Genomic DNA, 26,658 nt, shown 5'->3' with positions numbered 1-26,658 from the left:
GGTGAACTATGGTGCATCGGTGCATCCATCTGCACTGTGTGCACCAGGATCCAGCTCTGGGGCGGCCTGTGTGGCTGTTCTGCAGGTTCATGGAGTGGGAGATCCCAGGGAGGATGGCGCTGGGAGATCCCACAGCTCACTGGTTGTTGCCATGGTCCCTTTCCTGCCCCGCTCACGTGCAGTCCTGCTACTTGCCTCCCCAGCTGGTCCATCACCCCCATCATGTACCCTGCCTCCTTCTGGTTTGAGGTGCCCAGCTCTGCCTATGTCTTCCTCATCGTCATCAACCTCTTCATTGGCATCACAGCCACCGTTGCCACGTTCCTGCTGCAGCTCTTTGAGCACGACAAGGTATGAGCTTCACAGCTCTGACTGGGGCCATCAGGAAGGGAGGAGATGCTCGCTCAACTTGGTGAGAGGGGCAATGTCCCTGGCACGGTACAAGGAACCAGGATGCTGTGACAAAGCCTGTGGCTCCCACACAGCAACTGGTGGTGGTGCTGCCAGGATGGTGCCAGGCAGGATGGGACCTCAGGAGGTCTCTACTGAAAACGCCTCTTCACAGCAGGGTCAGCTGTGAGCCCAGACTGCATCTTGTTGGCCATCCTGATCCTACCAGGTGCTTGCAGTCCCCATGGATGTTTCTGATGGCTGTATTCTCTCTGCCCATCTCCACAGGATTTGAAGTTGGTGAACAGCTACCTGAAGAGCTGCTTCCTTGTATTCCCTAACTACAACCTGGGCCATGGCTTGATGGAGATGGCCTACAATGAATACATCAATGAATACTATGCCAAGATCGGTATGGCCTCTTCCTCCCACCCTTCCTTGCTCCACGGTGCGCCAGCAGAAATCAATGTGCTGCACATCCCTTCCTACCACCCTGTGGGACTCTCCAGGGGTCTAGAGCAACCTAGAGCAAAGAGCTGGGGGATGTGAATGAGAGAGCCTTGGGAGCAGACACAGTCGAGGGCCCATTGAGAGTCATGTTGTGGTGCCAGTGATGCTGAGCACAGTTCCTCAGGCCGTTCCATACATCAGCCCTGCAGAGAGCAGAGGTTGTGAGCCCTGGCAGAAATGCACATTTCTGCTGCTGTCACACTGCCCGTGGCATGGGCACTGTGCAGTGATCTGAGAGATGAGACTGCAGGGACTGCTTTGTTCCAGATGTAATATCTTATTTGCATGGCTGCATTGCCCTACCAAAATGACCCTTTCACTAATTGCAGCTTCGAGTTGGCGTCAGAAAGTTTTGGTGCTGCTGGCATCACGGGAAGTATTTAGGAGCAGAATCTGACATATCCATTCAGTACCCATTCTCAGTTGGATTGATCCACCCCACTGAGGTTGAAAAGTTGCAAGGTGATTTCAACGACAGATGTGTTGTGAATGGAAAGCCTTGTTGTAACCAGCAGTGGTGCCAGCAATGCCAGCCAGCCTGGGAAGGGAAGATGCAGGAATGTGGCCAGGGAGGGGATGCGGGAACAGGGCAGTATCACATCCAGCCTAGCTGAAGACTTAGAGTTAGCATGGCAGTGAGATAGCAGCTGCTGCTACCTGATTGTTTGCTGCTGACCCTCAGGGCAGGGGCATCACCCACATTACCTCCGCTCTGTTGTGGTGGTGGCCTTGTCCCCTGGAGCTGTCACACATGGGCCGGCTGTCCTCCCAGGAAAGTGCCCCCAGCTGCTCTGTGCTCTTCATCCCACTCAGGGCAATTTGATAAAATGAAATCACCCTTCGAATGGGACATCGTGACACGAGGGCTCGTTGCCATGACAATCGAAGGCTTTGTCGGCTTCTTCATCACCATCATGTGCCAATACAACTTCTTCCGGAAGCCCCAGTGAGTGTGGCAGGGCTGTGCAGGGCCGTGCTTCTGCTGCCTGCAGCCTCCCCAGCCCTTTGCAATGGGTCAGAGCTTTGCTTGGGACCCTGAGCTCGGCACAGCCTCTGCCACCCGTCCCCAGCCTCTGCCCCCTGGAGGGGTACGGGAAGGCAGCTTGCCCCCCCACCCCGCCCCTCGCTCCCTTCCGCAGGCGGCTCCCAGTCTCCACCAAACCCATTGAAGATGACATCGATGTGGCCAACGAGCGGCACCGCGTCCTACGGGGCGACGCTGACAACGACATGCTGAAGATTGAGAACCTCACCAAGGTACAGGCGCCCCGGGGTTTTGGCACAGGGCTGCTGTGGGGCATTCCAGGGATGCAGGCTGGGTTGGGGTGCCGGGCTGAGCACCCTGCCCTGCCCTGCCAGGTCTACAAGTCCCGCAAGATCGGGCGCATCCTGGCTGTGGACCGGCTGTGTGTGGGTGTGCGGCCGGGGGAGTGCTTCGGGCTGCTGGGCGTCAATGGCGCGGGGAAGACGACCACTTTCAAGATGCTGACAGGGGATGAGAGCACAACGGGAGGAGAGGCCTTCGTCAACGGTCACAGGTATGGGGGCATGGGCTGGCGGCGGCTGCCCTCTTGTTTGTGGACAGGATGAGGGCTGCTTTGGAGCTTCCCATGCAGAAGCTGCTGCCTGCCCCTGGGGCTCGGCGGTGCAGCCCTGCATCCTGCTGGGCGTTTGTCTGTGCACTGTCTGTGATCCCGGCATTCCTTCTCCCTTTGGCCTCTCTGTCCCTTCTCACAGCATCCTGAAGGAGCTCCTGCAGGTCCAGCAGAGCTTGGGCTACTGCCCCCAGTTTGACGCGCTCTTTGATGAGCTGACAGCCCAGGAGCACCTGGAGCTCTACACGCGCCTGCGCGGCATCCCCTGGAAGGATGAGGAGAGGGTAGGGTTTTGGTCGCGTGTTTGGCAGTGCCTGAGCGCTGGTGCTGTGTCACAGTCTGCTGTGGGAACAGCAAGATGGAGCAGGTGGTGGATGTGCTGGGCATTGAGGACTACTCCGTCAGCCAGACCACCCTGGACAATGTGAGGCTGGGAATGGCATAAGCAGCTGGGTGCTCATGCTGAGGGAGGGTGGCAGTGTCCATCTATCACTGGTGGGCACCACAGTGGGTGCAGCCCCCCTCATGACTCTGCGTGCTGCTGCCCCAGGGTAGTGCTGCCCCAGCAGTGCTCCTGCTGCATGTCCATACACCAGAGCTGGGCATAGGTGCAGGGAGGCCCCACTGGTGCTCAGAGCTGTGTGAGGGGCTGTCATGGAGTTATTTGCCCATTGCCCTCTGCCAGCTCTTCACATCCTTTGCCCAGGGGTGTTTGGGGCCCCAGGAGAGTGATCACAGCCCTCTGCACCTTGCAGGTGGTGAAGTGGGCGCTGAAGAAGCTTGAATTGACCAAGTACGCTGACAAGCCTGCCAGCACCTACAGTGGAGGCAACAAGAGGAAGCTGTCCACAGCCATCGCTTTGATTGGATACCCAGCCTTCATCTTTCTGGTGCGCCACGGCCCCCTGGCACCCTGTGACATGGGGTCGTCATCCCACTCCCAAAAGCCCCACTATCCCACTTGGTTCCATACCCCTGGCTGTGGACCAGGCTAGCGTGCAGCTATCCCGAGTGAAACAGTGCCCTGGGGAGGGGCTTCCTGCCCCATGGGCTTTGCCACGAGCATTCCAAGCTGGGGAGCAGGGAGGCAGAGCTGTGCCCGTGCAATGGGAAGGGAGTTGCAGGGTTTCCCCTGAGAGCTGGCTTGTCTGAGGGTGCCATATGTCCCGCAGGATGAGCCTACTACAGGGATGGACCCCAAGGCACGGCGCTTCCTCTGGAACCTCATCCTGGATGTCATCAAGACAGGCCGCTCCGTTGTGCTCACATCCCACAGGTCCGAGGGCTTTAGGCTACACCTGCAGTGCCTCCAGGCATCTCATGCACTATGGCGAATGGTGGGGGGGAGAGAGGCTGTTTGGCCTCTGGGGGACGGCATATGGCAAAGGGCACAGGAGTGGAGAGAGCCTGGGTCACCCTGCTGCTGCCTCCCAGCACTGGTGGTGGTGGGCCTGGTGCATCAGGTGAAGGCCTGGGAATCTCGGCTCCCTGTGTGCCACAGCCTGCAGCTGCTTGCTGGCTGCCTATGTCACAAGTCTCCAGGCTCAGGCCTGCCCTCTCTCCCCAGCATGGAGGAATGCGAGGCGCTCTGTACCCGTCTGGCCATCATGGTGAATGGGCGGCTGAAATGTCTTGGCAGCATCCAGCACCTGAAGAACAGGTAAGAGCCTGGGGGGGTCCAGCAACCTGCTGGGAGGTGCCAATTGCCAAATGGCAGGGTGATGGCATGGCATCCACCCCGAGCTTACAGCTTTTTGTGCAGATGCTTTAGAGGGTGGGCAGGGGGAGTGGGGCAGTCCTGGTGGGAGCAGTCACTGCATCCCCAGCAGGCAGGTGGCCGTGGGGTTGGTCTTTCCCCACAGAGATGCGGGTGAGATGGTAGAGCCTCATGAAAACCCCATCCCTTTGCAGGTTTGGTGATGGCTACATGATCACAGTGCGCACAAAGTCCAGCCTCAACGTCAAGGAGGTGATGAGGTTCTTCAACCGCAACTTCCCTGAGGCCATCCTCAAGGTAACGTCCCAGCAGTGGCAGTGCTGCCTCTGCCAGCCCATGCCGTCGTGGAAGCAGCCTTCATCCCCCAAGGGACTTCATCTTCCCTTCAGCTAGGGGGATGTGGGTGATGCGACACAGTTGTGGGGAGTGAGTGCTCCAATGTGACCTCGGTGACTTTGCAGGAGAGGCACCACACTAAGGCCCAGTACCAGCTCAAATCGGACCAGATCTCGCTGGCACAGGTCTTCAGCAAGATGGAGCAGGTGGTGGATGTGCTGGGCATTGAGGACTACTCCGTCAGCCAGACCACCCTGGACAACGTGAGGCTGGGAATGGCACGAGCAGCTGGGTGCTCATGCTGAGGGAGGGTGGCAGTGTCCATGTGCCTGCCAGAAGCCTTCAGGGCAGGAGCGAGTGCTTGGCTGGGAACGTGGGGGCACACAGAGGCTGTCACAGCAGTAGAGGTGCCAGGTGAGGGGCAGCCCCGGGGCAGGGCTCTCACCCTTGTTCCTTCCAGGTGTTTGTGAATTTTGCCAAGAAGCAAAGCGACAACCTGGAGCAGCAGGAGACGAGCCCCAGCTGTGCCCTGCAGTCCCCCTGGGAGCGAGTGCTGAGCCTGCTGCGCCCGCGGGCTGCGCCCACAGAGCTGCGGGCCCTGGTAGTGGAGGAGCAGGAGGACCTGGAGACAGATGATGAAGGCCTCATCAGCTTTGAGGAGGAGAGGGTGAGAGGCAGCCCCAGCATCTCAGTGTCCCCGCTGTCCATTCTGTCCTTGTCATGGGGCTCCAGCATCATACCTGGGCCCTCATCCTGGGAAATCAAGGCCAGACAGGGGCGAGACCTGAGGGTGCTTACCAGGGGAGGAGGGGTCTGGGGGCTCCCCCAGCTCCTGGGCAGAGTGCCTCCCCCTGAGCACCGACATCTGTGCGTCCCCAGGCTCAGCTGTCGTTCAACACGGACACACTGTGCTGAGGAGCTGAGGAGGAGCCACATCCCTGGGCTGTGATGCCATTGAACACTTTTTGCCTTTCCCCTCCCTTCGCCCCTGTGGTGTGGATGCAGCTGGCATGGGGATGTGGATGGCCGCCTCCTCCCGCCCTGCTGCTGGAGAGGACGTGGCGGGTGCAGCACCAGCCCTGACGGACCCTGCAAGCCGCCACCCCAGCCCTCCTTGTCCCGTTCAGCTCCAGGGCTGTGTCCCCATGCCACACCTGTGGCTGCCAGGTCACCAGGCCGGTGCTTGCCACGAACAGACTGTGAAGAGAAGGATGTGATGCCGGTGCCACCAGTCCCTCACATCCCAGGGCGGGGAGGAGGCCATTGAGAGCGGTGCCTTCGGACAGCCACGTTGCACCCGCCCCAGGGACCCCTGATTATGGGAATGCCCCTGTTCCGTCCCAGCCCAGGCCTGGCCCTGGTGTGATCAGAGGAAGGACTGCTGCTTTCTCCTTGTTGCCATCGCTTGCTGGGCTTGGTGCTGGCCATGGCATCACAGGGGCTCAGTGGCTCAGCACGGCAGGGGCCGGAGCTCTGGTGCTTCACCCTCATTTGATCACTGCTGCCGGTGCTGCTGCCAGGACCTTGCTGTGCCCGCACCCCCGTGAACCCCCAGCTCACTGCTATGTCCCAGGCTGCTCCTGCCTGGGGCTGGTGCTGGGCCTACTCTGCCTTGCCTTCCCCAGCTTGCTCTGTGCACTCGGTGCCATCCCTGGGGCAGGGCACCACCACCCACGCCAAGAGGCACGTGGTGGAGCAGAGGGGTATTTCACAGGGTATTTCACATGCTGGCACCAGCTGTTTCTCCCCTCTGCCCCCAACTGCGTCCTCCAGCCCCCTGCCTGCTGCTAGCCCCTGCTTTCCATGCCCCACAGCAGGCAAAGTGCAGCGCTGCAGCTGTGCCCCCATTCTGCTGTCACCCATCCTGTTTTCTGTGTCCATGGCCCAGTGCAGGAGTGTTGGTTCACTGAGGGTACTGAAAAGGAGCTGCTGCACCCAGGATTGTTTCTGAGCCTGGAAGCAACCTCGAGGGGGTGAGGGCAGGGCGAGCCCACCTGGGCACCGGTCAGTGCAGAGCAGTGGTACTCGAGCTGTTGGGCAGGGAAGGACGGCAGCTGGCAGCGGCGCTGTGCCCATCCATGTGCAGCGCCACCCTCAGGGCGGCAGCTCCCCTCCTTTCTGCAGAGGGTCCTGCCACCTCCTCACCCACGGGGGGCCGTGCCCAGCACCCCCAGACTGCAGCTTTTCAGCGGCTCACAGCCGTGCCCAAAGCAGGGTGACTGCTGAGCCTGCTGCTAACCTGGCCGTCGCTCTGCACCCCAGGGCTCCCACCCTCCCGAGGTGGCCGTGCCCTGCTGCCCGCGCTGTGCTGCCTGTGCCCCCTCCTGCCCAGCTGCAGTGAGGCGGCTCCGGCAGCCCGGGCTCGCTGCGATGTGGGCAGTGCTGTGGGGGTACGGGACGGGGCTGCTGCTGCCTCTGCTCAAGGACGGAGCCGAGGTGGGAGCGGTGCCACTTTGCCCGCTGCTGCGCCCACAGCCCGCCGGTCCAGTGTGCCACTACTAGAAATTGTGATACAATATACAGTATTTTCAATAGGGGAAAAACTGGGGTGGGGAGATAAGCTCTATTTTCAGATTTTTCAGACCATATATTTTTTACGGCATACTGGAAACTGGCCGGTCCCTGGGTGGTGCAGGGGGCAAGGACGGGCGCTGGGGGAGCAGCGAACTGTGGGTTCGCCCTTTGCCGACAGGGAAAGGAGAGACCGTGTCACCTGCAGGTGTGACCTGGGAGGGGGGACAGCTCAGCCCCCTCCGTGCACGGCGCCCTGCCCTGCTACAGGACTGTACTCTTCCCACAGCTGCCCTGCTGTTGCGCCTCTGGGGCTACTCGTGCAAGGAGACACCGCCACCCCCAGCCCAGCACTCTCACCCGGTGCCGTCCCGCTGTCCTTGGGTGCTCGGCAAAGCCGTTGTGCCCCTCGCAGAGTGCCCAGCAGAGCCTGGGGGCCGCGTGCCCTCCCTGCTCCTGGTGCGGGAGGACCGTGCAGAAAGGTGCCCCACGGCAGCGGGGCTGGAGCAGCGCGTTGCCCAGGGCGGGGTGCCCGCTGCCTTAACACTGTTTGCTTTCTTGAGTTCGGCCCCGCTTCCCAGCTCGCCTCCCCCCGCACCGCCGCAGGAGCAGCTCCTGTGCCATGCGCGGCCCCGAGCGCGGGGCACCCCGGTGGGTGGGGGTGCTCCGAAGGAGCCTGTACATTGCTAGCAAAAAAAAAAAAAAAAAAAGGAAAAAAAAATGAAATGTGAAAATAATGATTGTTTTAAATAAAAAATAACTGAAGCCAGCAAGGCTGGGTAACGAGCGGCAGGCAGGGGGTGGAAATGCCAACGCTGCAGGACGGGGCCGGGCAGGAGGTGAGGAGCGGCTCGGTGACCTGGGAAGGGCGGGGGCCGCAGGGGCACGGCGCTGGGGGTATCGCCCGGAGCCCGTGCGCTGCTGGCGGGGGGGCACGGAGCGCCGCGGGCACAGCAGCCCCCGGGCAGAGCCGCCCTTTGCCGCTCCGCTGCGGTCGTGGGGCCCCGCGACGGGGCGGCCCCTCCGTGCCGTGGGGCCACGCGTGGGTGGGAGCGGGAGCACCCCGGGGAGGAATGTGGGTTGGGAGGGGCCGCAGCTCCGGCACGGGCTTGCGGCACAGTCAGCGCTCAGCCGCCGCCCAGCATGGACGAGAAGCCCGAGATCCAGCTCTTCGTCAAGGTGAGGACCCGCACGGGGCCGCGGGTCGCGGCTGCCGCTGCCTGCGAGTGCCGAGGTCGCCAGCGTTGCCGTCAGCGTCCGAGCGCTGCCACGGCCGCCCCGGGGGCTGCATCGGAGCGCGGCGGCTGAGCTCTGCCTTTGCCCGCAGGCGAGCGAGGACGGGGAGAGCGTGGGGCACTGCCCCTTCTGCCAGCGGCTCTTCATGGTGCTGCTGCTCAAAGGAGCGCCCTTCACCCTCACCACCGTGGACACGAAGAGGTGAGCGGTGCTCCGCGACGCGCTGCCGGCCTGGGGGCGCGGGGTGGGACAGCCCTGCTCCGTGCACCGGCCCGGGGGGTGGTGGTCTCACTACGTGGGGAAGGGGCTGAGGACGCTTGCTGTACCCCCTGGCTGCCCACCGTTCCCTAAGGGAGGGCGGCGGACGCTTCTCGGGCGGAGCTGCCACGGCACACACGGGGCAGGAGCCGTGGAACGCCTCATCCTTCTGCCCGGAACAGGTCCCGGTGCGCTGCAGCGGGCGTCAGCAGCTTCCTCTCTCCTGCAGGGCACTGGATGTGCTGAAGGACTTTGCGCCCGGCGCTCAGCTGCCCGTTCTGCTCTACAACGGAGACTCCAAGACCGATACAGTCACCATCGAGGACTTCCTGGAGGCCAGGCTGGCACCCCCCGCGTCAGTGGCTGGCACTGCCCCGAGAAGGGCTAAAGAGGGGTGGAGACGCTGAGGAAGGGGCGGGGGTGGCAGCTTCCAGCCCTGCTGCCTCCTTCCCCAGCTATGCCCATGTCCCCGCAGGTTCCCCAGCCTGGTCCCGCGGTACAAGGAGTCAAGGCTGGCTGGAAACGACATCTTCCACAAGTTCTCCACCTTCATCAAGAACCCAGTGCCTGCTCAGGATGAGGGTGAGGAGCTGGGCTGCAGGTCGTGCCCATCCGTGCCGTGTGGGGCAGCGGCAGCCTGGGCCAGGCGAGAACGGTGCAGGCGCAGTGCCGGCAGAGCAGGGGCTGGAGGCTGCCTGCTGCTCTGACTGCGCACTGCTGCCGCCCCACAGCGCTGCAGCGGAACCTGCTGAAGGCTCTGCTGAAGCTGGATGAGTACCTGAGCACACCCCTGGAGCATGAGCTGGCCCGAGAGCCCCACCTCCGCACCTCCCAGCGCCGCTTCCTCGACGGCGACCAGCTCACGTTGGCTGACTGCAACCTGCTGCCCAAGCTCAACATCGTGCAGGTGCGTGGCTGTCCCCACTGCACACCTTCTTTCCTTGCCTTGTCTCCCTGGTGCTGCCTGCCCCATGCTCTCACCTTCTCTTGGGTATTCACCTGCCACCTGCCTGCAGCAACTTCCCTTTCCCACGTGCCATCCCCTGGCTCGCTGTGCCCCCCAGATGCCTGGCACCCCACAGCTCCTGCCCAGCACAGCGCTTTCCCAGACCCCACTCCCTCTGCATCCTGCCCCTCCTCCATCCTGTGCTGTGCCAGCGATGTCCTGTTGCCCCTGGCTCCCACCAGTGAGCATCACCAGCTCCCGGCTGCAGCCCCCCGGCTCACGGCAGGCACACAGCAATGGGCTGTTTCTGCCCGCAGATCGTCTGCCAGCATTACCGCCGCTTCGGCATCCCCAAGGACCTGCAGGCTGTGTGGCGCTACCTTAACAACGCTGCTGAAACCAAGGAGTTCAAGTACACCTGTCCCAGCAGTGAGGAGATTGTGCAGGCCTACCGCTCCGTTGTCCGGTCCCCGCAGTGAGCCGGGCAGACGCCCAGGCGGGCACAGGGCCGGGCCCAGCTCAGCACCTGCCTGGTCCTGCTGCTCCCACCGCCATCCTGCCCGCACGCGCTTGGGAGGGCAGAGCATCGGCACCCAAATTTCCCCAGCTGGCACCCAAGGTACTTCACACTGAGCCTGCCAATGCTTTCTTGCTTCTCACGTCACCCTCTCTGCTTGGCCGGGACACCCTCGACCCACCCTGCGGTCCCTCAAGCTTTAAGGATGGGTACAGCCACGGGCACCGCTTGAAACAGAACTGGACGATGCAGAGGAAACACTGGGGGCTGGGGAAGAAAACCTGCCTGGAGGGCAGTGCACTGCAGTGGGAATCCCTGCAGCCTCCCACCACGCGAGCTGCCCTAAGCAGGGCTGTGGCCAGGACAGCTGGCACTGCAGTGTCTGTGAGCAGCAGCACAGGGTGAGGGGAACAGGCACAGGTGTGGCAAAGCCCTGGGAATGGAGCTGGAGGGGACACTGCAGCACCCAGCCCTGTCACCACTGCCCTGGCAAGGGGAGCAGAGGGCAATGTCCCACCAGGACTTGCTGCTAGGAAGCTCTCTGGAGCAGATTTGGGACAGGGATGGGGATGAAATGGGGAAAGTCCAAGCCATGCATCAGAGCACTTGGAAATCAATAAAGGCTTTGCAAGTGAGACAGGAGTATGTCTGCAGTGACTTGCCGCTGTAGCTGCCCCCTTCGCATGGCTTGGCTCTTTGGGAGGGTGGAGAGGCTCTCACCAGTCACCCACCCATCACTGGCACAAAACTGGCGAGAAAGTGCACTCTTTGGAGCCTTTGAGCTTCCAGATTGAGCTGAAATTGGCTGCTGAGCAATAGAAGTGTAGAATGAAATGACACACACACTGTCACGCTGGCCGGGTACCCAGACCTGCTGGCCAAAACCAGAAATGAGCTTTACTGGCAATAAGTTAAGCACAGACAACCTTTAAAAAATATCTTTTGATATTCTTTTAAAAACCCCAGCAACTCATAGCAAGTGGGGCAGAGGGGTGGCACCTGTCAGCAGGGAAAAGCTGCAGGGCGAAAAGCCACCACTTTGTCACCGCTGCCTCGCCTGCCCCCAGAGTGTGCCCCAGCACAGCCCAGGAGCTGCTGCCCACCAGGACCAGCCGGTGCCGCCTGCCCCAGGCAACCCAGCCCTGCATGCATTGCACCTGCAGAGCAGCATGGTGCAGGCAGACCTCAGTGGCCACACGTGGATGACAAGGCTGCTGTTGGGAGGATGGAACAGCGCAGGTCATGAGTCTTCAAAGTCCACTCCAGATGGAACAGACTTGCTAGAAAAGGATACAGGGAGTCACACCAAGGTGTGCACCCTGCAGAGCACAGCCCAGCAGATCTCAGGCCCAGCACCGGGCTGTGGAGCAGCATGTACCTTTTGAAGCCAGGGTTAATGAGGGACTCTCCCGGGATCTTTCTCTTTACTGGCAAAGCAGAGCCAGCAGCCCTGTTCTTTCTGGGGCTCGGGTCTGCCTCAGACGGGAGGAGGGACAGGGAAAGCAAGAGGTCAGCGGGGGGCTCTGGCAGCCCTGCAGGCCCTTCTGAGCCCGGAGAGCAACTATGGCAGCAACAGTGGGTGAGGAAGGCCCGGGGGAGCTGCCGGGGCCTTCAGCCTGGGAGAGTATCAGTGCCGGCCCTCCCCTGCAGCTGGGCACACTGCCTGCCCACTGATGCACCTCACACCTCGGGAGCTGCCGCGCTGAGCCGGGCCCCTCCTGGGCCAGGGAGGGCACTGACAGCAGTGCGGGCAGCAGCCACGGCAGAGGAGGCTCAGGACCCTGGGGGGCTCCCAGTCCCCGCAGCCTCCTAGAGGATGAGAAAGCGAACAAATGTGCAGCACAGCCCCCAGAACCGCTCACCTGGCAGGATGGGCTGCTGGCTCTGGAGGGCGTTCTTCTCAGGGCTGTAGCTCAGCGTGCCCAGCACTGTGTGACAGGAGCAGGGGTCACAGCTCACGCCTGCATCTTCCTAGCACTTCCCTGCCCGGCCATTCCCTGCCCTGCACGGCCATACGGCTCCCTCCTCCCGCACACCTCCACGCGGGGACCTCCCCACCAGGAAGGCACTTCTGCGCACGGAGGTGTCCCGAGAACACGGCTGTGCTGCTGCACGCAGAGCGTGGCTTTGCGCGAGGGATCTCCTGCCCGAGGTTCTCCGCACGGCGCCGCCCGTGGGCACACGGCATCCGCAGCAGGAGAGACGGATGCTGTAAAGACCCCCCCCCCCTCTCGCGGGGCCCCTCCGACGGCCGCGAGCCGCCCGCCCCTCTCCCCCCGCCCCGTCCCGCGGCCGCACCTTCCAAGCGCTCCTCCAGGTCCCGGACGCGGGCGGCCATGGCGAACAGCAGCGCCTGGAGCTGCGGCCGCGCCTCGGCAGCGGGCAGCCGGGGAAGCAGCAGCGCCTCCTGCCCCTCCCGCAGCCGCAGCGTGGCCGCCCCGTCCCGCAGCCCCAGAGATACGGCCCCGCGGCCCAGCGCTGCCCTGCTGGGATGGAGCCGCAGTGAGCCGGGTCCCCAGCCCGGTGGGGATGGACGGACGGACGGACGGAAGTCCCGGGTCCCCCTCACCCGCCGGGCGCCCACCTGAGCTCCGCGAAGCCGTCCTCCGGCGAATCCCCGCCGAACCGCGCGGCCCACATCTCCAGCGCGTCGGTCACACTGCGGGGCAGAGGTTCAGGCCGGGGCTCATCGCCCCCCCGCCCCGCTCCGCCCCACCCGGCACTCACTAGACGGTGGCGGCCGAGCCGGGGCCAGACGCGGGGCGGCAGTAGCAGAGGTAGCGGTCCGCACCGTCCCGCAGAACTCCGAACGGCCCCGACGGCTCCGCCATGGCAGTGCCGGAAGGGGCGGAGCTGCGGGAACTGCCGGCCCCGTGATGGTGCGCCTCGGGCTGCGGCGGGTGGAGGACAGCGTGGCCGCCAAACACCCGGTGCGTGCGGGGCGGCGAGGCCGGGGGGAGCGGGACGGATGGGGTCGGTGTCGCCGCGCTGACGCTGTCCCCGCAGGCGCTGCAGCAGTACGCGGCGTGCCAGGCCCACGCCTTCATGAAGGGCATCGGCACCTTCCTGGCAGGTACGGCCGCGGAGAGACGCGGCGGGCGCGGCTGCCCGGTGCTAATTGCTCCCCGGCCCTGACGGCGCCGTGGCCGGGACCGCCCGGCTCGCTGTTTGGGCAGGCGGCGGCGCTGCTTTTGCCGTGCAGAAGCTGGTGAACAAGAGGCTGCCGTACGCGCTGCAGTGGAACCTGCTGCTGTCTGTGGGTGAGTGCCCCGCGCCGACCTCCCCGGCCCCGCTCCCTGCCCGGTGACGGCGCGGGGCCCCGCGGGGAGCGCAGCCCGAGCTGCGGGAGCGGAGCCGCGTTTGCGGTTGTCGGCCGATCGCCCTCCTGCTCCCCAGTGCCCGGGGAGATCGGGCGCTGCTCACGGGCAGTTGCACAGCCCGCGTTAGAGGGAGGACACCCGCGTGCCGGTCTGTCCAGCGGCAGGGTCCTTGGCCAGCTATATGGTGACCAGAGTGGAGACGCAGAAATGCTCGGACTTCTGGATTTACTTGGAGACGGGCACATCCCCGCAGGAGCACCGCACGGCTGATGGAGCGCCTCAGCCTGCAGGTGGATTTTGTGTCTCTCCCACGGCTCTCCCTGGGCTTGGCTTGGTTCTTCCCTGCTGCAGCTCTTTGCCGTTCCTGCCTCATAACTAAGCTGGCTGCTGGCTGCGTCCTTGTCACAATCCTACATGTCCCACAGTGACACCCTCCAGTTGAGGAGCCCCCTTCTGCGGAGCAGCAGCAGCAGCTCCCCGGGGTTGCAGCAGTTCAGGGCTGTCAGTGCTCCCTTCCTGCCCTGACCCAGTGCCCTGCAGTGCTCTGTGCCCATTGCCTTCCCAGCAGCAACCTGGTACAGCCGCTGCCTGCTGGCCTGCCTGTTTTCTGCATTCACAAGAGCTGGGGCTTTTTGTTTGCTGGAGTAGGAACAGGGCTGGGGATGAGCTAGCAAACCGTGCTTGTGCTTGAGCCACTGCTCAATGGAAAACACTGGGCTAGAGCTGGGGGTTCCTGTGGCTGCCTCTTGCTGTCCCTGTTGGCATCGTGCTGCTGAAGCTCAGTAAAGCTGAAGAGGTATTAAGCACTTCCCTGGGGCTCTGTGCTTCTCTGCTTGCCCCTGCCAAACATGCTGGGATCATCTGGGGTCCAAGGAGCTTGCTCTTATCTGTTGCAGACAATCTGTTCGGCCTGGAGGATGCAGAGAGAGTGCCACCACCCGTGAGGAGGAACAAGTACGGGGACATCGTGGAGTAGCCAGGAGCACGGTGTGCTGTGCCCACATCCTGCTGCTGCCCTCAGCCCTTCTGTCTGCTTGGTGTGCCCCTGCAGTGTGGGAGACATCTGCAGTGCTGCTGGGGAGCTCAGGAGACCCCCCAGCAGTTGTGTGTGAGCACCCAATAAAAGTCCTGAGCTGAATGCACACACTGTGAAGGAAGTCATGTCTGGCAGTGGGGTGGAAGGAGCTGGTGGCAAACGTCACCTGGACACATCCCCTCTGCTGTATGTTGAAGCAGAAAAATCTGGTCTCTCTGAGACCCCAGGAGTCACAGCCCAAGTGTGCTGGGCTGCGAAACATCTCTAGATGTGCACGTGAGGAGGCAGAGCTGCTGCCACACTCTCTGGTCACTGAGCATTGCTGATCACAGTCTCCCTGTGCTCATAACAGCACGACTTGTTTGCTCGCCCAAACGCTGCTGTCCTGAATCTTCTGCAATGCTGTCTGTCCCAAAGGGGGGGAGCAAGGTGTGCGTGCCCAGAGCCGGGCTGAGACACCCCGCTGGCCTCAGGCTCTGCCTCTGGATGCTGTACCCACAGGGAAGGGAATGCTCGAATGCCCAGAGAGGCACCCGGGAAGATCTGGAATTTTATGTCTTTTTTTTCTCCCCTAATTGCAACCCTTGAACGAAGCCCGTAGGTTAAGCCGGCAGCTCTGTGTGGATCTGAATCGGTTGCAGCTGAATTTCTCAAACGGGAAAACTAATGGGAAACCCGGGTGCTGCAGCAAGCCGCTTTCTTCCAGCGCGGCGGCAACTGTTCGTCTTCAGAGGGGGAACAGAAGCGCTGCCTTCCGCCTGAGATCCGGGCGCAGTCACTGAGCAGAGCCGCGGGAGGGAGCTGTGTGCTGGGAAAGGGGGAGGCGGGAGGAAACGTCGGAGCATCGTGAGTCGGAACCCTGTTTGCTCCTCCGTGGAGATGGGAAGCAGCTGTCAGAACAGCTGAAGTGAGAAAAGGGCTCATTCAGCAGAGCACGGCGCTACAGCAACGCGATGAGAGCAGGGCAGGATGTCAGTCGGTGAGGAAACCGGCGGAGCAGAAATGGTGCTGTGAGAATAGGGAGGGCAGCCAGAAGCTGCTTCTCTCCTGAGGAACGTGGCCGGGCAACGGGCTGTGAGCAGGTGGGATTGAGGAGCTAGGATGGCCTCTGTGCGGTTGTCCAGGTGGTTCTGTGGGCCTGGCGGCTCAGAGCTGCCTGCCCTGACAAACTGAATTTCTGCAGGCTGCTGTTCTGCCCTGTGTTCTGCCTTTCCTGTGTGCCCCGGGGCGCAGGGACTGCACAGAGCGGAGCTGCCTGCGTGCACCTTTGGGATGGCCGTGTTTGGGAAGCCTGAACTTCTCAGCTAGGCTGCCTGAAACTTCCATTTCCAGGTGGGCATGATACCAGGCTTTAAGCCCAGCTTGGACTCTCTTTGACGATTCTGCAGGCTACAAAGCCATGGCTGTGTCTGAGCACTGGGCAGGCTTGAAGGGAGCGAGCCCTTTGGGTAAAGCTGGGCGTGCAGCTGTGTCCCAGGGGAGCCCACCTGTGCCCCTGCACCTGCAGCACAGGCAGCCCTTGTCAGCCCGTTGCTGTCATACCAACAAAGCCACAGGAGTGGTTACACAGGTTTATTTCTGATTATAAAAAAGAACCAACAAAACAAAAGAAAACAAAGCCCACAAGCCTTCCTGCACATTCCCATGTCCCTGTTGTTTGTTTTTTCCCCACTCATTCAGAAATAAAGGCACATCCTCCCAGATGTCTGCCTTGGGGTGATGCAGGACTCAAACCCTCAAGCTGCACAAAGCCTTGCTCCTGCAGCAAGTTTGTACCCCTGTGGCAGCAGCTGGGAGCCCAAGGCAGCACTTGTGGCAGAGCTGACACTGGCACAGGGACTGCAGGAATGAGGAAGGCACTGCATCTGATTGCTGGGGGGCACAAGACGCTGCCTGCTCTGCTTGTTGCTAAGCCTCTACCTGATGGCCCTGAGCAGAGACAGGTGGAAGTCCAGGCCAGGATTTGGCCCTCAGGAAGTTCAGTGGGGTTTGTGCATCCACCAGAAAGACAGTTAAGTTCTGGGTGATGCCCAGAGCTCCCTGGAATGGCTGCGCTGGTTCTCCAGGGACAGGTAGTGAGTCGGCTGTAAGGACTAGAGTAATATTCCCCACCGTCCCCCTGTACGTGAGAATACAGTTGTCTGGGCTCACTGGCCCAGACCAGCCCGGGTCAAGAGGCAGACAGATACCCCAGGTATGAATGTCCACACCTCAAGCCTGCTCCAGCATCTGTCCCTGAGTAGCACTGGGAATCCCTTAAGACATTCTCCTCCTCTTTTATCCCCCTCTTTCTGTAGCTTGAAAGCAAAGGGAGGGCAAAAAGGGGCAGCTTTCCTTCTGGGCTATACAGCATCAGGTGTGAGGGAGAGTGTCTCCAAGCACTTGCTGAATCCCAAGTACTCAGGCCACGGAGACTCCAGCAGGAAGGATGGTGTTGGGTGCTGCAGAGAAGGCTGTCCTGTCCCAGGGTTAGATTGTGCTGGACTTGCTGCGCCGGAGCAGGTAGACAGCAGTCAGCAGAGCTGTCAGGGTGGTGATCACAAAGAGCAGGATGAGGATGACCCAGTAGTTGTACAGCATACTCTTGTGGGAAGCAGGCTCCTCTGCTGGGATCATGTTGGTGAGGTTCAGCATGTAGCCGAGGGCCCAACCGATGGAGGTTTCTCCTGCCTGTGGAAACAGCACAGCACGGTCACCGCTCCGGTCAGCCCAGCTCCGCGAGCCTCGGGGACCTTCCATTGTGAGTCCAGTGGAGGGCAGCTCCAGCAGCCTGAGTCCTTGCTCACCTGTGGGTCCGGCCAGCCCAGGCACAGAGAGTGCCCCGGTGGGTGAGTGTCCGTGTGTTAACTGGTCTCATCTGACGGGAGGAGGATCTCATCTGCCTGGGACAGTCCTGACCTCGCTCCCCACCCCACGCCCCACGTACGTGGTTGCACTTGGCAAAGTTGGGATCCTGCCCTGAGCTCACTTCCCAACAAGCCTGGGTTGTTTGAGATCTCTGCTGCTTGGAGGGCCAAGGAGGAACTGGTGGACCTTGAAATTCCTGACCCTGTGACAACCCTACAGTTAGGGTCATTTGTTCCCAAAATATATGCCCCAAAACTGGGAGTCCCATCCTGCTCCTGTTCCCGAGGACCTTCCCTCATACACCGCTCAGCTCTTGGTGTGGGTTCATCTCTCACTTTTTGTCCCAGTGTTGAATGAGTACCACGGGATGGCTGTGTGCCCTGGTGTTACCTACCTTTTTCTGGAAGGCAATACTGGGGAAGGAACGGTTGTTGAAGTTGTAGCCCTTTGTGATGAGCAGATAAACAAACATGCTGGTAGCACAGTAGTCAGGCAGCCTCTTCTCCAGCCTGGGAGCTTTCTGGTACAGCTGAATGGGACCATGGAGGAACAGAGAAAAGAGATCAAGCCAGCAGGGTTCAGGTAGTTTCTGTAGTCAGAGGCACCTGGCTGGCCAAGGTGCTACTCGTACCTTCCTGAGCCTCTTTCGGTCCCATGTGGGAACCACCACCAACCCTCTCCATCCTGCATGGGATGGGAGGGTGCCAGGACATCCAGGACCCTCTAAGGGCTGCTCTTGGAGCCTGGGGGATGCCCCGTGCAAAGCAGCCCTCTCCTCCCCCGTGTGCCTGGGAACCCACCTCATTCCAGCTGCTGGCACAGATGGTCTCAGCAGCGTCCTTCAGGTCACTGGGCAAGTGCACGGGTCTCTCCATCACTGTCTGGATGAAGTCCACCGTGTAGAAGAAGGCAGAGAAGGCCTAATGGAGGAATGGAAGCAGCTGTAGGACAAGCTGGGAGCAAACCTGCACCATAGAGAGCTGCTGTAACCAGTGTGGTGGGCACAAGCAACCATCCTTGCAGAGCTGCAGTCGGGTTTTGCTGCCATGTGACACCTGGGCCCCCACCACCCTGCTCTGCGCTGGAACTTACGATGAAGTTTCCCGAAACCTCAGGCTGGAAAACGCCATCGAAGGAGCAGCGGGAGAAGGAGCAGTTGGTGAAGTCAAAGAGCTTGCTGACGTGCACAGCACAGAGCTTCCCATTCCCGGTGCCGGACACGACGACGGTGGTGTTGAGGGGGAGGCCGGGCCGCTCCTTCTCCGTGCAGGGGCTGTCATAGATGCTGCTCAGTGACAGACTCTTGCGGTAGCCCGTGGGCCAGCAAGGATTGGCGACAGTTTCTTGGTAGTTCTCAGCCTGTCGGAGGAGCAACACACATCATCCCAGCTCTGCTGGGCCACAGCCCCAGTGCTGCATTGCCTCCGGTTCCTGGTGGGAGGTGCTGATGAGCCTGGGCAGCGGGACACAGAGGAGCACAGAACTCAGCAGTTGCCACCAGTGTCTGGAGATGATTGACACAGGCTTAAGGAGAGAGGAGGAAGCCCTGTGACTGTGGGAGAGGCTTAAGGGGCAAAAGCCAGTGTTGGCTTTTGAGTTGAGTTGCACCGAGTTGGCTGGGAAATACGTGCAGCTGGCCTGTCCTACCGAACAGGGCTAAGAGATGCCCGCAGGGGAAGCAGGAGGCCTGACTACGCTTGGGTTTCTTCATATCATCCCTCCCCAGACCCCACTGCTGAACCCAGGGGGCCAGCCACAAGTCCAAAGCAAGGTGCTTTAAAGGAGCCAGGTCTGGTACCTCCCACTCTGAATGAATGCTGGGGTGGTGACAGGCGAGCACGTGCCAATACCTGGAGGACCTTTGAGAGCAGCCTCTTGAGGACCTGGTCCCTTCCATAGCAGAGGAAGCTGTGGGTGTACACCTTGTATGGCTGGCCATACAGCTTCAGCATCACCTCATTTCTGGGATCTTCAATGGCATCACTGGTTTCAAAGGTGATCTGTGTGGAAGCGCCTCCGAAGTCCATGGCCCCCAGGGTCCTTTTCTTGGATTGGATCCACTCCCCAAGCCAACCACGCTAGGCAAGGAGACAGCAGTGGGTGTGGGACATGATGAGCTGCAGGACAGCCTGACTGCCCTACTGGCCCCGCTGCGTGCCCCTGCCCACCTTGATGAAGTTCTCCAGGAGGTAGTTTGCCGTGACCCAGCCAAACACCCCTTCCTCTTCCCCTGACAGGATCTTTGCTCCCCGGAAATCAAAGGGGTACGACTTCAGTGTGGCCATCACTTCACTGAGGACGGCATCTGAGGACTTTGGGTCTGCAATTCTGCAGGAGAGACGGAGACACAGCAGTGAAAGGGACAGAGAAGGAGCTGCAAGCAGGTGGGAAAGGGTCACATCCCTGCAGGGACGTCCCCAGACCCCCTGGCAGCACAGCAGGGTTGACGCTCACCTGAGCAGGCGCATGCCGGCCGTGGCACCCAGGTAGAGCGGAGTGCCCGCGTGCTCCTCCTTGGGCACGTCTCTCATAGCCTGCCTCAGGCAGTGCTCTAAGCTTTTCCCAGCAGCCGGAGGTTTGGAGCTGTAGCTGGAGATGCCAGGACCTGCGGAGAGGGAAACTGCATTGCAGCCATGGGGTGGGCGGAGGATGCTCGGGGAGTGGCTTCGCTCCCCCCCGGATGCTGAGAAAGGCTGAGGGTTGCTGCGGACGGACGGTCGCAACGACAGCGGAACGGAGCTCAGCTGCAGCTGCCTGCCCACAGCTCACTCTCTGCTGGGCAGTGAACCACCCTGGGTTTGGAGAGAGAAACTGTTGGTGTGTTCCGAGCACATTTTCCCTGGGACCGGGGGAGGTTTAGGGAGCAGAGCAGGACCCCTCTTAGCACCTCCTTGCTCCCGCTGGGAGTGCGGGGAGGCAGCAGGGCCAGCGGAGGACGCGCCACCGCCGCTGCCGGGACAGCGCTTACCCTCCACATCGCACATGCTGTGCTCGCTGACCACCCCAGTGTCGTTCTCCTTGTCCGCGGGCCACTTGTAGATGAACACGGCCGTGTGGGAGGACCCGGCGTCCAGCACGATGCCGTACTGCAGGCGGAGAGGCGGGGGTCAGCCGGGCGCCCAGCACGGCCCCGCCGCGCACTCCGCGCTCCCTCCCGGCCCGGGGCACCGCGGGCAGCGGAACAGGCGCTGCTCGGGGCGGGGGGGCACGGAGAAGCGCTGCCCTGGCCGAGTGCTGCCCCGCCGGGCGGGAGGACACCTGGGAGCTGCCCCGGGCCCCGGCGTTCCAAAGAAGGGCAGCCCGCCACCTCATCCCTGCCTGCCCTTGTAAGGCTCGGCCATTCTCCGGCTATAAATAACCCCTCTCCTCCTGCCAAACGCGGTTACACGGCTCCAGGAGGAGCCACCCGTCCCTCCCAGCCACAGCCCCCAGACCCGTCTGAGGGCATGGGATCGCTAGGGTTCCGGCACCGGCCGGGGCTGTGCTGCTGCTAACAGGAGCCCCGGCTGAGCATCTCCCCGGGGTGAGACCACCTCCATCCTAAACGTGGCCTGGAGAAAGGCTTTACCTGCATGCTGTGAAGCCCTCCACCACCCATGTGGCCCCCCAGACAGGCTGCTTCTGTCCCAGCGCTGCCCGTGGGCTGCTGGTGGGGACAGGGCCCTGCAGGTGAGGGTCCCCAGGAGGGTCCCAGCACCACCCAGCTGCTCAGTGGCACGTGCTGCTCAGGCCCACCAGCCCTGTGGCCAGCAGGAAGGAGGCCCAGGGGCCCAATGTCCTCCACACCATCCCAATTATTGCCTGGGGAGACTGGGCCACATGTGCAGTAGAAGCCCTGTGCACCTGTAGGGGGAGAAAAATACCCAGGAACAAAGTGCAGTTTGGGGCTGAGCTGGCTGCCAGCTTCCAGAGGGGCGCACGCAGGTGGGGGCACGTGTGCATGGGCATGTGTACATGCAGGTGCACGTGTAGGCACATTCACTGTAGATGTAGGGGTGAGAACGCATGCAAGCATGCAGGCTTGTGTCTGTGCATGCAGCTGCCTGTGTGGATATGTGCATGTGTATTTAAGTGCCTGCAAATGTGTGCTTGCATGTACGCATGTGCATAGGCATGTGTGTGCCCCATGGTGAGCATGTGCATGTCTGGGACAGCTGCTCTGCCTGCTGGGGCCTGCAGAGAGCAGGGCACGCTCTGCAAGATGCTGTGGCCCAGCTGCCATGCAAGGCAAACCGGAGCAAGCAGCCCTGACCTCACACCAAGAGCAAGACCTGAGCTCTGCGGGGGTGAGGGAGACAGAGGCTGCATCTCACCCACACCCCCCTCTTAACCACATTTCATCTGTTGGCTTCCTGTGTGCTCGCCCTGAGCAGAAGCTGGGGAGAGGTGCTATCTGGTGACACTCACTGAACCCCAATTTCTGTGCCCAACTGCAGCCTGGAGCTGCTGCATGGGGGTTGCATCAGACCTGGGTTGCAGCACGGAGCGGTTTGCAGAACCCACTGCCCCCCATGGGCATGTCCCTGTGCCCTCTGCTCTAAAAGCCTCTGAGGGCAGACCCTCTCCTCTCAGACTGAGCAGAGCCCTATAGACCTAGGGTACACATGTACTGGCAGCTCCTGCATGGTACTTGGGGACAAGTCCTGCCATGGTGCCAGCCCCTGTGCCCTGCCCTGGCCACAAGCAACCTGGCACGGCTTTGCACGTGTCCACAGACCTGGCCCCAGAGCGTGGGACAGTCCCACAACGCCAGCATCTGGTGGCACCGTGACAGCTGAGCTGTGTACCCACGGGATCTGCTGATCCCACAGAAGGAAAGAAAACGGCTCAGAGCTGTGAGGCTGCGATGCTGTAAGTTCAGCTGTGTACCCAGAAGGGAAGGAGAAGAGCACACGCTCCCAAGATCAGTCCCTCTGGCAGCAGAATAAATAATCTGGGGTATTTTTAGGGCTATATTTCAAGCAAAGGAGCTGGAAAGAGAAGTGAAGCTATGGGTTAACCTTAGCTCGCCAGTGAGCCGAGCGACCATTCAGCAGTTGCTGCTGAGACAACCAAGCCACCAAGTACTGCAGCAGGATGGGCCTGCAGCCCCCACTCACAGCCACGATGGAGCAGGGCCATGGCACAACTCCTGCCACTGTGCAGAGCCTGAGCCCAGGGCGGATCCCGAGGCCAGCAGGCACTCACAACCCCCCAAGGGCACCTTCGTCGCACAGCAGCGTGACACAGGCTGGGAAGCTGCTGGCTGGCTGTGGGGCTGGAATCCCCTGCTTCGCTGTCTCCTCCTGCCCCAAGCAGGGCTGGGGACACAGCTGCTGGCTTCCAGGGTGGCTATGGGGCAGTGTTGTGGTGACAATGGTCCCACTGTGGTCACTGTCTATGCTTGCTCCATCCAGAGATAGGGCAAAGCCCGGGTCCCTGGGCTCAGCCTCGGGAACCTGTGTGCATCCTGCAGGGAGAGGAAAGGGATCCTCTGAGCACAGCTGGCTTTGAGCTGCCACTGCTGGAGAATAGGCTTTGCACAGCAACCAAAGCACTGCAAACACAGGTGGGACTCAGCAGGGGTCCGTCTGTTTCCCCTCTGTCCCAAGGGATGAAATCCATTTGGAAAACAGCTATAACCCCAGTCCTAAATGCCACAGCACACAGCAGAGCAATGTGTCACAGGAAAAGAGTTAATTATTAAAGTCTACTGACAACTGGGGACTATCACCCCAGCTAAACCAGCTCATTTTCTCAACCTAATCTTTATTGCATCAGTCAAACCCAGAGAGAAGACACACAGCTGGCATCCAGGCTGGCTGAGAAAGCTCGGGGTGAGAAAGAGGTTTGGGTTTGCCACTTTCCATGGCAGGAGCCCGCTCCTGTCTGTCTGTCCCTGGAGGACACGGGATTTTGTAAAACAAAAGATCCGGGCAGCAAAAGAGTGAATTGGAGCACTCCCCCAGCAAGGAGTTGCTTGAGAACTTCCTTCAGAGCCTGAATTTACAATGAAAAAAAAAAAAAAGAGCAGCTCGTTCTCGCAGAGCAGGGCGCTCCTCGCCCCGCAGTGCAGCTGGAGGCTCCCGGCGCGCCGCCCCCCCGCCCCGACCCCGCGGCAGCGGCTCAGGGACCGCAGCGGGAGCCGCGCATCGCGGAGCCGCCCCCCCTCGCAGGGCCGCCCGGCTCTCGGGGCGCTCCCGGGACCCCCACCCCGCAGCGCGGTCCCCCTCCCCCCCCGGCTCACCTTGAAGCTCGGCGGGCCGCGCGTGTCCCCGGAGCCGAGGCAGAGCAGGAGGATGCCCAGGAGGCAGCCGAGGGCGAGCAGCAGCAGCACGGCGGCGGCCCGGCGGGCCATGGCGGGGCCGGGCGGGCGCTGCCGCCGCTCGGTGGGGGCAGGTGAGCGGCTCTGCGGCGGCCGCCGCTCCTCCTCCTCCTCCTCCTCGCCCGCCTCTCCCGGCTGAGTCACCGCCGCCCCGGCCCACCCGGGCGGGACACCGGGCTCTGCGTGCCGCTCGGCCCCGCGCCGACCCCCGCCCCGGGCTCTGTGCCTCCCGCAGCCCTACACCCCCTAACGGGGCTCAGCTCCATCTCCCCCCCGCCCCGGGCGTTGTCCCTGTCCCGAGGCGCAGCCCCCGCCCGGCCCCCGTGCATCACGCTCCCGTGGGCTCAGCCCCCCCTATCCCCACCCCCGGCCGGGCTGTGGGAAAGGGGGACCCTCTCGTCCCCAACACCCCGAGGGTTTCAGTGCGTGCAACGCTACGGAACGCTATGGAAAGCTCTGAGGAGTCTCGCCTACCAAGATTTAGTGTTACCAACGCGTTTCTGCTTTTAATCATTGCAAGTTTATGACAGCCCTAAGGAGCTCAGATATATATTGGGGTTGTTTTTAATACGGTCACAAGTGAATAATATAACACATTTCCAAATGGAGCACCAAGCCAAGCAAGGCTGGGGCCCTGCCTGAGAAGGACATTTTGAGCTTGCTTACAAGGAGGGATCAAACAGTGAGCAAAATAATAAACAAGGAGATATCACCAAGGAGAGGAGTGAAAGCGGCTTCCAGCGCAGCCGGGCTTTGTGCAGGAGGGCTCCTTCAGCTCCCTGCAGGCTGCTTTGCAGTGCTCGTTTCTGAAGCAAGATGCTCATTGCACATCAAGGCAGCTCCACTGCTGGAAGGGAACCCAGCAGGGCAGCCCCAGCGCCGTACCGCCGAGCACCACTCCTTCCTGGGCTTCTCTACGTAGGAGAACCAGCAGAGCACCCAACTCCTGCTCATGGCCTGTGGGGCTCTGTGGGGCCGGTGAGCCCCTGCGAGGTGGGGAAGGAGGAAGTGCTCCCAATGCCATGTGCCACTCTGAGAGGGAAACCATCCCTGTGCAGGAGAGGCAGCGGGAGGGAGGCTCACCAGACCCCCACAGGCTTTGTTTTTGGGGGTTGAAACTAGATAATCTTTGTGGTCCTTTTCAACCCAGGCTGTTCTATGATTCGTTTCGGTCTTTTGGCTGCAGAGCAGGAGCCCCAGCACCCCTCTGTTTTGCTTGGGGCTGCAGCAGTGCCTGGAGCAGGGGCTGGGGAAGGGAAAGGTGCAACAGAGACACAGTGAGGGCAGTGTGCCTAGGAACTGGGCTTGTTTGGCTTGGAGAAGAGAAGACTGCAGGGAGACCTCATGGTGGCCTTCCAGTACTTGAAGGGAGCGAATAAACAGGAGGGGGAACGGCTGTTTGTGAGGGTGGATGGTGATGGGACAGGGGGAATGGTTTTAAAGTGAGACAGGGGAGGTTGAGGTTGGATATTAGGAGGAAGTTTTTGAGCCAGAGGGTGGTGAGGCACTGGCACAGGTTGCCCAAGGAGGCTGTGGATGCCCCATCCCTGCAGGCATTCAAGGCCAGGCTGGATGTGGCTCTGGGCAGCCTGGGCTGCTGGTTGGTGACCTGCACACAGCAGGGGTTGGAGCTGGATGAGCACTGTGCTCCTGTGCAACCCAGGCCATGCTGTGATTCTACGAGTCTATGGTTCTCCACCCTTACCCCACCTGTCTGTGTGCAGCTGTGGATAACTTCTTGCTTTCAGCTTTTCGCTGCTGGAAAACCTATGCCAATGAACTTCAAGACATTCATGTACAGATTTATGTTGGAAAAAAAGAATGATGTGTTCCCCTTTCCTTTAAGTATACTGCTGCTAACACCAGAAGTGCTGGGTGCAAGGATTAGCAGAGTGCACTTACCTCCACCTTCCTGCCCCACTGATGGCTTTATAGGCTCCACTCAGTTTTCCTTCTCAACTGTCTGGACTTCTCCTGCTGCTTCCCACCCCATAGCCTTCCTGAGGTGCACTCCTGCATCTGCCATAGGCACAGCAGCACTGGGGATGAACACAGAGGCAGAAGGATCTCCTCTGGATCACTCATAATTCTTTCCCCAATGGCTGCCAAACTTGGCATTTCTCTTCCTGGCTGAATCTGCTGCGAGAAGAGGTCTTCAGAGGCTGTTTGAAGAGGAACCAAGCTTTCTTCTGATCAGTGTTGAATGAAGAATGTCCGGAGTAGCTCAAGCTGAGCTCTGAGGAAGCCCATGGCCAGCCCTGGCCATTAGCTGCTGTGATTCCCGGTGTGCCTCGCACTGGCACTGCTTTCCAGGGAGCTGCAGAGTGAGGAATCTCTGAAGCATTTCAATACAGCTGTGCACCAACCACCCTTCCACTGCAGTGCTGCTCACACCACAGCTCTCAAGGCCTCAGCAGAGCCTCAAGCCAAAGCAGACGTGCTGGGAGACCCATCTTCCAGCACAGGCAGGGAAGCACCAAGCTCTGGGACATTCCATGGGCTGGACGCAGTCCCAGCCATGCAAGGGGAATTACGACACACAAACTCACATGGAACCAGAGAAACATCCAGCGATGCTGCACAGCAGTGCAGTGACACTGCTGCACCTGGTGCCAGGCCCATTGCCAGGTGAAGAGCAGCTCCTGCCCATCCATGGGGCTGTGGGTCAGAGGGGGGCAGCTGTGCCACTACCCACGCTGTGCAGGCAGCACCAGCCCCACAGGGACATCCCAGCTATGGCCCCACCAGGACACAGTGCTTGCAGTGGAGTGGTGGTACCAGATGGGCAATCCGTTTTGAGGAGTACATAATAAGTTCCAGGCATGAATGAAATCAGAGGAAAAAAGAAAAGCAAGCGAGAAGAGGATAGAGCATGGGGGGGAAGAGAATTCAGCCTTGTTTGTCTGAGGAAACCAAGGACGTTGGGTTCAGGACACCAGCAATGCAAGGAACACCCCAGTGACACAGATGTCACCTCTGCAGGGACCAGATTTTGAAGCAAAGGATCTGCCTGACTAAGCAGGTTCAGCTCAGCAGGGAGCCAGCCTGGTGCAGCCTTGACCACCCTGCTGTCTTGTCACCCTGCTATCTGTCACCTTGCCCCTTTATCATCCTACTACCTCGTCACTCTGATGC

At 61.1% G+C, this 26,658-nt stretch overlaps 5 protein-coding genes across 7 annotated transcripts in view; 3 read left to right on the top strand and 2 right to left on the bottom strand.

Moving 5' to 3' along the window:
• ABCA2 (ATP binding cassette subfamily A member 2) overlaps positions 1 to 6,780 on the top strand; it is a 32,167-nt gene extending 25,387 nt beyond the window's left edge. For all 3 annotated transcript variants that reach the window (XM_042879311.1, XM_042879312.1, XM_042879310.1), the window contains exons 38-50: positions 204 to 351; positions 679 to 802; positions 1,714 to 1,846; positions 2,040 to 2,157; positions 2,260 to 2,438; positions 2,638 to 2,779; positions 3,251 to 3,385; positions 3,668 to 3,771; positions 4,063 to 4,155; positions 4,407 to 4,509; positions 4,674 to 4,811; positions 5,009 to 5,215; positions 5,428 to 6,780. In XM_042879311.1, coding sequence (XP_042735245.1) covers positions 204 to 351; positions 679 to 802; positions 1,714 to 1,846; positions 2,040 to 2,157; positions 2,260 to 2,438; positions 2,638 to 2,779; positions 3,251 to 3,385; positions 3,668 to 3,771; positions 4,063 to 4,155; positions 4,407 to 4,509; positions 4,674 to 4,811; positions 5,009 to 5,215; positions 5,428 to 5,463 — 1,660 coding nt within the window. In that variant the 3' untranslated portion in view covers positions 5,464 to 6,780. The remainder of the gene's footprint in view (positions 1 to 203; positions 352 to 678; positions 803 to 1,713; positions 1,847 to 2,039; positions 2,158 to 2,259; positions 2,439 to 2,637; positions 2,780 to 3,250; positions 3,386 to 3,667; positions 3,772 to 4,062; positions 4,156 to 4,406; positions 4,510 to 4,673; positions 4,812 to 5,008; positions 5,216 to 5,427) is intronic.
• Positions 6,781 to 8,132: 1,352 nt separating this feature from the next.
• CLIC3 (chloride intracellular channel 3) lies at positions 8,133 to 10,651 on the top strand. The gene is given in 7 exon segments (XM_042879295.1): positions 8,133 to 8,173; positions 8,175 to 8,238; positions 8,387 to 8,496; positions 8,783 to 8,908; positions 9,029 to 9,135; positions 9,285 to 9,460; positions 9,817 to 10,651. Coding segments are annotated over 7 exon segments (786 nt in total). The 3' UTR covers positions 9,979 to 10,651.
• Positions 10,652 to 10,864: 213 nt separating this feature from the next.
• Positions 10,865 to 12,852, bottom strand: PAXX (PAXX non-homologous end joining factor). Its single transcript, XM_042879296.1, has 6 exons — positions 12,744 to 12,852; positions 12,601 to 12,675; positions 12,315 to 12,499; positions 11,879 to 11,944; positions 11,395 to 11,488; positions 10,865 to 11,296 (listed from the first exon to the last, which is right to left on the bottom strand). The coding sequence occupies exons 1-6, from the start codon at positions 12,845 to 12,847 to the stop codon at positions 11,257 to 11,259; spliced, it is 564 nt and encodes a 187-aa protein (XP_042735230.1). The 5' UTR covers positions 12,848 to 12,852; the 3' UTR covers positions 10,865 to 11,256.
• A 26-nt stretch (positions 12,853 to 12,878) lies between these two features.
• On the top strand, positions 12,879 to 14,478 carry TMEM141 (transmembrane protein 141). The gene is made up of 5 exons (XM_042879294.1): positions 12,879 to 12,946; positions 13,023 to 13,089; positions 13,193 to 13,276; positions 13,495 to 13,626; positions 14,233 to 14,478. The coding sequence occupies exons 1-5, from the start codon at positions 12,893 to 12,895 to the stop codon at positions 14,310 to 14,312; spliced, it is 417 nt and encodes a 138-aa protein (XP_042735228.1). The 5' UTR covers positions 12,879 to 12,892; the 3' UTR covers positions 14,313 to 14,478.
• Positions 14,479 to 15,931: 1,453 nt separating this feature from the next.
• On the bottom strand, positions 15,932 to 23,556 carry ENTPD2 (ectonucleoside triphosphate diphosphohydrolase 2). The gene is made up of 9 exons (XM_042879341.1): positions 23,446 to 23,556; positions 20,188 to 20,305; positions 19,674 to 19,824; positions 19,388 to 19,547; positions 19,070 to 19,297; positions 18,312 to 18,578; positions 18,020 to 18,139; positions 17,614 to 17,748; positions 15,932 to 17,042 (listed from the first exon to the last, which is right to left on the bottom strand). The coding sequence occupies exons 1-9, from the start codon at positions 23,554 to 23,556 to the stop codon at positions 16,842 to 16,844; spliced, it is 1,491 nt and encodes a 496-aa protein (XP_042735275.1). The 3' UTR covers positions 15,932 to 16,841.
• Positions 23,557 to 26,658: the final 3,102 nt, after the last annotated feature.

This window comes from Lagopus leucura, unplaced genomic scaffold (genome assembly GCF_019238085.1).
Source record: "Lagopus leucura isolate 7727_CA_CO unplaced genomic scaffold, USGS_WTPT01 Super-Scaffold_100022, whole genome shotgun sequence".
Classification (NCBI taxonomy): Eukaryota; Metazoa; Chordata; class Aves; order Galliformes; family Phasianidae; genus Lagopus; species Lagopus leucura.
This window is presented reverse-complemented; position numbering and strand designations above follow the sequence as displayed.

Excerpts from the sequence above, each read along its gene's own strand:
- PAXX (XM_042879296.1), bottom strand. The coding sequence starts at position 12,847 with ATGGCGGAGCCGTCGGGGCCGTTCGGAGTTCTGCGGGACGGTGCGGAC. Across the intron at positions 11,489-11,878 it reads CCAGCAGCCCATCCTGCCAG|ACCCGAGCCCCAGAAAGAAC; the intron begins GTGAGCGGTTCT and ends CGTCTGAGGCAG. Across the intron at positions 11,297-11,394 it reads ATTAACCCTGGCTTCAAAAG|CAAGTCTGTTCCATCTGGAG; the intron begins GTACATGCTGCT and ends ATCCTTTTCTAG.
- TMEM141 (XM_042879294.1), top strand. The coding sequence starts at position 12,893 with ATGGTGCGCCTCGGGCTGCGGCGGGTGGAGGACAGCGTGGCCGCCAAA. Across the intron at positions 12,947-13,022 it reads GCGTGGCCGCCAAACACCCG|GCGCTGCAGCAGTACGCGGC; the intron begins GTGCGTGCGGGG and ends CTGTCCCCGCAG. Across the intron at positions 13,090-13,192 it reads CATCGGCACCTTCCTGGCAG|GCGGCGGCGCTGCTTTTGCC; the intron begins GTACGGCCGCGG and ends CTGTTTGGGCAG.
- ENTPD2 (XM_042879341.1), bottom strand. The coding sequence starts at position 23,556 with ATGGCCCGCCGGGCCGCCGCCGTGCTGCTGCTGCTCGCCCTCGGCTGC. Across the intron at positions 19,548-19,673 it reads GCCGGCATGCGCCTGCTCAG|AATTGCAGACCCAAAGTCCT; the intron begins GTGAGCGTCAAC and ends TCTCTCCTGCAG. Across the intron at positions 17,749-18,019 it reads GTGCCAGCAGCTGGAATGAG|CTGTACCAGAAAGCTCCCAG; the intron begins GTGGGTTCCCAG and ends GGTCCCATTCAG.